The sequence below is a fragment of the Eublepharis macularius genome, chromosome 2 (assembly GCF_028583425.1).
Source record: "Eublepharis macularius isolate TG4126 chromosome 2, MPM_Emac_v1.0, whole genome shotgun sequence".
NCBI lineage: Eukaryota > Metazoa > Chordata > Lepidosauria > Squamata > Eublepharidae > Eublepharis > Eublepharis macularius.
In genome coordinates, this window is record NC_072791.1 from 134,577,939 (window position 1) to 134,587,722 (window position 9,784).

A 9,784-nucleotide genomic window follows, 5' to 3' on the forward strand; every position below is an offset into this window, starting at 1 on the left:
AAGATCATGACCAACACTAACAAACGAGTCCATATCAAGATAAACAATGATGAGATCGACGTGGTTGACAACTTTGTCTTCCTAGGTTCACAAATCAATAACGGTTGACTGGACACCTGAAGCAAAGCGGCGAATCACACTTGGACGATCAGCAATGGTCAGCATGGATTCAATCTGGAAATGCAAAGATGTCACAATAAGCACCAAGCGCCGACTGGTCACAGCCATTGTGTTTCCTATAACAACCTATGGATGTGAGACATGGAACTTAACAAAAATGGACAGGAGAAAAATGGACTCATTCAAACTGTGGTGTCTGAGACGACTCCTGAGGATCCCTTAGACAGCAAAAGTAACAAACCAAGCTGTCTTGGAATGCATAAAACCTGACATGTCTCTGGAGGGGGAGATTACAAAGCAGAAGCTCAGCTATTTCGGGCATGTAATGCAGGCCAACTCACTAGAAACATCAATGATGCTAGGAATGGTGAGTGGAATGAGGAAGAGAGGAAGACCAAAAACCCGCTGGCTGGATACCATCATGAAATGGCTGGATACCATCATGGACTGGACATGAAGGAATTGAAAGAAGCAGTCAGAGATAGAAAGGCCTGGAGGGATACGATCTACAGAGTTGCCAAGGATTGAACACGATTAAATGGCTAGGATTGGATTGGATTGGAAGTCCATTGAAGTCAATTTTTATTGAATGGTTTTAGAAGGGTGTAAATTGCACTGCCAATCACATATTTCCCACCTGTCATGTAGTTAGACATTGGCCTGGGATCTGTGGCATATTATAGTTGCAGAAGAATTCCTTCTTCATTTGACACCACCCTTGTCCAAAATGTGGAATGACTGTTCTTCTGTGCCCTGTACCCAGTGGACAAAAGTGAGTTGAGGATTGCCCCTCTGTGGAAGCCCTCCTTCTGCTTTTTCCCTAAGTATTATTTCCACTCACTGTTCTAAATCTCATTCACTTCTGGTGCTTGAGGAATATAAACATGTACAGAGGGGAGGAGGGGAAATTATTCCCTGACACCAGAGAGCTCTCTTTTCTATGCTGTATTCAGCACAGAGATGTCCCACCAAGCCCTTATTCTTTTGCCTGGCCAACTAAGATTCCCATATTATGTTCCTTTTAAATTCAAATTGTCTTTTTCCTGCTGTTCTTTTTCAAACATAGATTAAGTGGCTGTCTTGTATTCTGGCTATACTAAAGTGAATAGATGTATTTGTTCATGGAGTGGTCTCTCTTTTACAGGGTTAACATTGGCAATGGCCTGACAGTGTGCAGTTCTGGCTGTGAAGCTATCGTAGACACTGGAACGTCTCTTATTACTGGACCAACTGATGAAATTAAGCAGCTGCAGAAAGCCATTGGCGCTAAGCCAATAATTAAAGGACAGGTAAATGCTGGCAGGGACCAGGGTGGAGCATCTGTTCTAATGTGGTAAATGACTAAATGGGAATTAAACTGCTATTTATATATTGGTTTTGACTCTAGTTTGGATTCGGGTGCATTTAGTAGCTTTGGTTTGAGTTGCTTCAAACTACTCAAAAGGCAATTTGGTTACAAGTTCAAACTGGTTATATTAAATGACATGGTATAGTTCCTGGTTTGAATAAGAGCTGTCTATAACAAAGAGTTGGTAACTCCTGCCTGAGATGTTTTCCTGTGCCTTTAGTAGCCGAGGGACAGTGAGAAGCCTAGCAGATATTATTCTTTGGACTGCAGTGCTCCAATAATGAGAAGCAATGCCTGCCAAGTATTCCTGTGCCATCTGGCAACAGAAGACCTGGAAGCATCTTTTTGTTGTCATTGTTTTTGACAAACAGAACTAGGTCCCCCACCTATTTTGGATGTACTAGATGATAACATTTCTTTGACGAGTTGTCAGTCAACCTACCAGTGGAAATGTCATTTTGATTAGAAATTAGCAGGTCACGAAGAAAGAGATACTGGGTTGTAGTGGACTGTTCAGTGAAAACAGTAAGTAGATATGCATCAGTGATGAAAAAGGCAGATTCCATGCTAAGAATCATTAACAAAGAAATTGAAAATAAGACAATCAGTATCCTAATGGCTCTATGTAACTCTACAGTGCAGTTGCACTTGGATTCTGTTCATACTTCTTGTCTATTTTGTAAATGACAGTCTTGAATCCCTTTATAGAAGAAAGGTGGGTTAAAATGCTGCACAGTGCAATACCAAGCAGAGTTACACCCTTCTAAATCCATTGAAGGTAATGGGTTTAAAGGAATATAATTCTGTTAGGATTGCACTATTAAATAAAAAGATGCAGGAAAAGATTACCAGAATTATCAAAAGTTTGGAACACATATCTTAGGATTTTAGAAAGTGGGGGAAGACAACTAGGAGGGAATATAATTGAGCTTTGTCTAATGATGGGGCTGAATCCTACTAGATTTTCTGCTTGATCTCTTCCTATTCTTTACTGTAACTCCCCCCCCCCATGCCATGTGGCTTTTGTGGGCAAAAAGATGATCCCTGGTATAGCCTTTATGGTGGTCTTTCACTAGCAGAAGGATTGGTAGGATCCATACCATGATGTGGAAAAGACTGATAGAGGGAGAAACATTCCTGTCTCTTACAACTCGTTGTCACACAGCAAAATTGATTGGCAATAGATTCAGGACAGGCAATATTTTATATTATGCGTAGTTCACATACAGTTGCTATCACAGGATGCTCTGGGTGCTTGGGTGCCTTGAAGAGGGAGGATTAGACAAACACATGAAAGTCAAGTCTATCAGCTGCTGTTGGCCCTGATAGCTAACTAAAACCTCTGCTTCAGAAACAGTACCCCTCTGAATACCAGTTTCTAAAGAGTAAACAGTGGAGAAGGGCTGTTACCTTCAAGCTGTATTTGTGAACTTTCTGGGAGCACCTGAATGAGCACTGTGGGAAATAGGATAATAATAATAACTCTGTTTTTATACTGCTCCTCTAGACAGGTTAGTGTCCCTCTCAGAGCAGTGAACAAAGTGAGTGTTATCATTATTCCCACAATACAGCTGGGGAGGTGGGGCCGACAGGAGTGGCTTACCCAAGGCCACCTGCAGAGCTCATGACAGTAGTGAGATTCAAACCAGTAGAGTGTTGATTTGCAGCCTGACCACTTAACTACTATGCTACCATAGCTGAGCAAGGTGGGCAATTGTTCTGATCCAACAGGAATTTTATTTCATTAAGTTACTAGGAAGAGAGTTAAAATGAACTGGATCTGGAACTGGTTGATAGGGCCTGTTTAGAAGAATCTTTCTTTTACTGCAGAGGTAAGCGGAGACCATTTGTTGTTGGCTTTCTGTCTGGTGATGGTTGGACTAAAAAAAACAGAGCATTGAGTACAGAAGGAATGTTGTATGGATAATCTGCAGATTAAGAAATGGGAAGAAATTTCGTACTTGTATAAATAAAAATATGCTAGGTATTTGCAATGATTTCATTGCAGAAGGGTAAACTTAATATAGTCATGTCTGGAAAGGCCAGATAAGCTCCGTCCAAGAATATTAAAAAGCTGGCACATGAAAAATTGTGCCCACTAATAAATTGGGATAACTTGGGCTAGGTGATACCAAATGACTAGAAAATAGCTGGTGTGTTGGCCATGGTTTCATTTAGGCTTTTAACCCTTTTTAATGCTTGGAAAAGGAAAGCTGTTTTGGCATACCTAAAGCAAGTTAGCTCTCAAGAGGCCTTTCCCTGCCCTGGAAGGAAAATTCTGACAGTGGCAGCAGGGTGCTGTTGAACTATGGAACACAAAGCTCAGTGCCTGCTAGATAATGGCTCTTCCTTCCACATCACCCAATCAGCCAGAGGTGTCCAGACCTTAAGAATGCTGTCCTAAAGCAGAGTAACACACTTCTAAGCCTATTAACTTCAGTGGACTTAAAAGGGTATAACTCTGCTTAGATGTGCAGTTTAGGAGAGTTCTTCCCAGGGAGTCTTAATAGAATGCTGAATCTTCCCTCCAGCCCTTGGGGAAATACTGCAAAAGATTGTTCTTCCTTTCCTGAAGTTTTTAAGATGTATAACTAACTACTGCTCAGAAGTAAGCTTTTTTGGGTCAAGGGTAGGATGAGACATAAAGCATGGTACTAATTCAGTGTAAGATGTATTTGTAATAATAATACTTTGTATTTATAGAGTGCTTCTAGAATTCTTAAAGAACTTCTCATTCTCTGTAACCCTCACTTCAGCCCTGTAAAGTAGGACGGTACTCCATAACACAGATTGCCTGAGTTGGAGTAGCACCTGAGGCAAAAATCCAAATGGTGCCCCAGTTAATGTGTTAAAAAAAAAAAAGGAAATAATTGACAGTACCTTCTCCTTCCCTCTGCTTGCCTGAGGCTGCTTACTGAGTCCATGGCTGAGGCAAAATTTGAACCAAAGTCTTCCTTGCATAGAGCACAGGAAAATTGGGAACATAATTAATTTAGGAAGGCTGCTGCAGTTATTACGAAGAAAAAAATTGTGCTGTAGAATGAATGAGCATGCAGATTGAAGCTACCTAATGCTGCATTCCTTTTGATGCGAATTCCTGTGTGAAGTAAACAGTACCACCTCGAGCTTATACTTTGGCAACAGAAGAGATGGTGCAATACATTCACTGGCTGCAGGGCCAGACTGGGAAGTTCAGAGGCCCTGGAGTACAACATGTCCAGTGGTTCTCGTTGTGCTACAAGCCCATGCCGCGGGGCCATTTGGCTCAGTGGCACCAGCAATGAGTATTGGCTCATTTATTGCATCCTTCTGCAAACTGCCAACAGTGCAGGAGGAGGTAATTTGTGAGCAAACTCTGATCATCATTGCTGTTTTAAGGGTCTGAGACATGTGGCTCCTGAGGGACTGGCAAAGCTGCTGGGCTTGAGTCTGCTTGTTCCTTGGCATCAGTGACCCACTAAGGTAGCAGCTCACTTGGAAATTACCCTGTAAGTTAATGGCTAATCAGCTAAGAAGTTTGTTGCTTACTTACCAGGACAGTTCAGGCAAGGCCCAAACTCTTGGCACTGGCCCACCTGTTACACAACCAAAGACACTTGTAAATAGAAGAGGGCAGAGGAAGTTATTCTAGCCTTCATAACAGCCATCAGCTTGGGGAGAATGGCTAGGAATGCTGCTGTCCCCTATTCACCCTCAAGGCTTCAAGGTCTGTCTGGCAAAGTGAGCAGAGAGGTTGGAGCCATCACACCTGCCTAGCTGGTAATGGCAAAGGGGCTTAGAAGAAGTCCAGCGTCCTATATTTTAGCATCTCCAAAGCTGATCACGAATTTTGATTTAACCCTTATATATTCCTGGGTTTAAAAATGCTGGCCAGACTGTGGAAGCAATTGCTGATCAATGCTGTTGTGATAACAGGCTCCTATACTCTTTATGGTATGGAGAGGAGATCTTTCTCTTCTTTATTTTTAAAAGGTCTGTGCCATCTCTATGCTTGAAGTGGTTTATAGAAAGAAAGATAGAAAAAAGTCAACATGTAGTGGCTTGTACCCATGTCAGTAACAATAGTCACCAAATAGTCACAGCTCTGATAAAATATCAAAACACAGTCTTGGACTTTCAGTCCTTTCAGAAAAGTTCTCCATTAGCAATAACAGCTAGAGAAAGAGAAGGCCAGAAACTGAGAACTTTTCAGCTGAAGGCTCACTGAAATAAAAAAAGGCTTGCACAATTTGTGCAGTGTAGTCCAGAAAAATGTTCTTAAAACTGACTTCCTCTAAAAGACCATTCCAAAGGCTGGATGCCAAAAGCAAAAAAAATATGGATCTCATAAATAAGCACTATGCATATAGGTAGCCAGTATAGTTGTTGCAAGATTGATATTATAAGCAAATGCCAATCAATACCAGCCAAAAGACATTTTGTGTTGGGGTTATTAGCTTCCATGTTGGATTCTTCTATTTTATTTTCTTCTCTTTTGCAGTACATGCTTCCTTGCGATAAGCTGTCTTCCCTTCCCACTGTGAACCTTGTCCTAGGCGGCAACTCCTATGCCCTAACTCCAGATCAATATGCTTTAAAAGTAAGTAATTTCTCTGAACCTTATCTTAATGGATAACATCTTCAGTTTTATAGGTGTTTACTAAATTTTGTTTTTAAACTTTTTGGAAGAAGCTTTTAAGGGTGTTTGCATGTTAATTTAACTATAACTGAGTTAGCAACCTTGCAATAAGAGAAGCTGTAGAATACCACTGTTGCTTTCTAGAATGCAGGTTTAAAAAATAGCATCTTGATGATTCATTTAAACATGATTTCTCTATTATTATTCTGTTATAAATGGATTCTTTGCTTTTTGGTCACCGTGAAATATAACATAAGAAATTGTTGCTTTCACAGTCTAAAGTTCTCCCGATTGTTTATTTATAAAAAGCTGATTATTTTTTTAAAAAATGCTTTTGTTGTTGTTGTTTCATCTCGTTCTCCTTTTCTCTCTGTAGGTTACTGTTCAAGGGGAAACTCTTTGCCTGAGTGGATTTTCAGGCTTGGATGTCCCACCACCTGGTGGCCCTCTTTGGATCCTTGGAGATGTATTCATTGGTCCATATTACACCGTATTTGACAGAGATAATGACTCAGTTGGTTTTGCAAAGTGTAGCGGCAAAGTGTAAAAGCGACTGAACTCTGCCTCCCACAGTCTCTATAGAATGCACCCCCAGACACCCCAATAAGTTCACTGGAGTTTTATATTGTGATTTATTGGTATTAAGAACAAAATCAGGAAAGTAAAGAAAAAAGAACACAGATTTAAACATTTAAATGAGTAGAGATTTTTAAATTCTATGGGAAAGGACTACTACTGACCATTTAATAATCACTTGCCCCCTCGTGCATAACAGGCTATAGAGTATTGTAGTGAAATCACTGCATCTGAGGAGCCCAAGCATTGTTGGCTCCTCTTTCAGCATCAAGCTACTGAATGGCTCCCCTTTTATCAAGGCTACAAATCTCTCTGTTATTTTGACTAATAAAGTTTTCCATTATCTTCCTCTCCATTTATAAGAATTTCTAAATATTTTTTCCTGATTTTCCCTGTTACTTTGTTTAAAGAAACGAAAATGTTCCTTGAATAAATTTCACAGATTATTTCATGGAAGTAGTAGATTACCAATGCATTTGCATTTGTTTAATACCCGAACTGGACTGTATTGAAGATAAGAAAATGTTTTAGCCATATTTTTTTTTAATCATGAGGGAGAGGGATATAGCAAAAAGGTCCTGATTTGCAAATTTTACAAAGCAAGCTGTCCACCATTGCAGGTAGGGGCGATGGCAGGCTCCAGCCAAGAGAATCCTCAGGGAGTAATAATAGTAGGGAGACCGCTTCCATAGGATGTGACTGGATTCTCCAACTCATATTTTGTACTTTGACCTGGCAAAACCCATTCATGAGATAAAGTCTCAAAGTGTAGTTGTAAAAATCTTCCCCGTTAAAGTCGCCCCAAACCTTTGTACTTCCCATTTTATTTCAAAGACACAGGGAAGTTGCTTTGTGGTTTTTCTCACCTGGAAATATTTCAAGCAATTATATTTGTGAAACCTTCTGGATCAAAATAGTTTTAGGGAAGCATCAACATTCCAGTATGTTTCTCTTAATAAGACCTCATGTTTTTGTCTTTCCTGCCAAGTATGCCCTCCCAGTTTCATCGTGAAGAGGAAAAATTCTAGATGACACTCTAAAATGTACTCTGCTCTGAGAAATTTGGTCGAGGAACCCAATCTTCTATGGCTGCTGTACACAAGCAAACTCCTACTGCCCTAACAGGTTCTACAGCATTTGTTTAAGGAACTGTCTCAGTATTGGGCTATGCTTTTGACTTGACAAGCAAAACACAAGAGGTAGCCATTTGGGGCAGGGAGGGAGGATAGGTGGGGTATTAGTGGTAGGAAGCTAAATTATTTGGAATTTGTTAATATTAACTTGAAGTATAAGGAGATTTTTAGTACTTGTGAGATTTATCTGAAAGGTTCCATTATTCTTTGGATCCAGTTCCAAGTTTGTGAGGCAGCATGGACAACAGAGAACATAAAACCTGAGAGTAAAATGAACAAAAGACTGCTTGTAATGAAAAGCCAAGAGAACTACACTGAGTTTGTTCTCTTGAACTAGTTGAGAAGCTGGCATATGCTGAGCAATACAACAGAAAAGCCTGTCAACTCAAGGAAACAGAAGACCTTTCAGGAACTTGAGCAAGCATTTATGGATTTCTTCCATATTGGGTTGAATACTTTGGATACTGATAGAAGCAGTAAGATGCCCCCAAGGAGGCCATAGAAAAGATGTAGGATGAATTTTTTTTGGTAGTGTCATTTGAGTTTGCTAATGAGTCTCTGCTATTCAAACCAGGTTGAATTATAAATGTGTGTGTATCATATGGAAATGGGTAATAAGTGTTGTGTGTTCTGAATTGCCTGGGCATAATCAATGGACTTCTCAAAGTTCTCTGCTTGGTGCCTACTTTATAGTGGTCTTCAACCCTGAATTAGTAGCTCAAAGTTTTCTCAAGATGCATCTCACTGCAAAATATCAAATGCAAATATTCAAATTGATCAAGGCTCCTTAAAAGAGTAGCTGTGTAGAAAATGTCTAAAATTACTATTTTGTTCAGGGGTCCATTCATAAGGCAGAAGGGTTCATCCTGGGATTGATTGTTTAGCAGACAGATTTATCTTCTTGATGCCATCAAATATATTGAGAGAACTATCTCTGGTTCATAGATATTGAAGTGATTGGCTGGTAATAATATATGTTGTAGCCTGTTGCTTGCAACTGTTAAGACCAGTATAGCCTCTCTATAAGGTTTCTTTTAAGTAGGGAGATTAGTTTGTGTGGAATAATGTGAATGAAGCCACTGGACCTGTAGTTTGCCACCTTCTATTTGTTGTTCTTCTGCTGTTTCTAAACATGTGAAATGCCATTGTGACTCTCAACAAAACATGCTGTCCGGGCTATACTCTCAATTTGTCAGAAAAAAAACTTAAATAAAGTTTTTTCTGCTCCAGCTCTTCTTTTGTAATGTCATTGTAACGTTTTGCTATTTTGATACAACTCTGTAATGATTTACTGTTTATTTTAACCTTAAACTCCCCCCCCCCTTTTGTTAAACCTTTGACTTTGGGCTTTAAATACAGCTGCTCCTTACCTTAATCTTGTATCTCCTGAGGGCTCTGGTAACAGCCAATACACTTTTTAATTCCACTCACACAGAGGTTAGGTCAGGTGTTCTCTACTTTGCCAAGGCTTATACCTCAAGAACACCTTCCCTTTTTTCTGAGTGTGGCCTGTATATTGCTGCCTACACAAAAGATTTTCAGTGCCACCAAAGGCTTTTGCCTTAGATCTCTTCTGCTTAACTAGCACTACAGGAAAGCTTTGTTATAGATTGTAGTTTGACAAAACAGTATGTGAGGGCGGTTGTGAGGTAAAAACATCTTTTTTTTTCTTTAAAAAAATAGAATTTAATTTTAAGTACGTAAGCTTGATGGTTGCAGAGTTTTGATAAGTGAATTGAAGGTATTTTCACAGACTCAGTTACACAAAGTAATTTTCCACGCAGGTCTTCACTGACAGAGTAAACTCTTTTCACATCAACACAGAGATAGATACATAAGAGAAGCCATGTTGGATCAGGCTAATGGCCCATCCAGTCCAACACTCTGTGTCACACAGTGGCCAAAAAACAGGTGTCCTCAGAAGGTCTGCCAGTGGGGAAGGGACACTAGAAGCCCTCCCACTAATTGCGCCCCCCAAACACCAAGAAT

The 9,784-nt window shown here is 40.0% G+C and overlaps 1 protein-coding gene across 1 annotated transcript in view; it reads left to right on the forward strand.

The window, feature by feature from the left end:
- CTSD (cathepsin D) overlaps positions 1-9,024 on the forward strand; it is a 34,068-nt gene extending 25,044 nt beyond the window's left edge. The window contains exons 7-9 of the mRNA XM_054971058.1: positions 1,265-1,409; positions 5,949-6,047; positions 6,463-9,024. Of these exons, the coding sequence (XP_054827033.1) occupies positions 1,265-1,409; positions 5,949-6,047; positions 6,463-6,633 (415 nt within the window). The 3' untranslated portion in view covers positions 6,634-9,024. The remainder of the gene's footprint in view (positions 1-1,264; positions 1,410-5,948; positions 6,048-6,462) is intronic.
- The last annotated feature ends 760 nt before the right edge of the window (positions 9,025-9,784 follow it).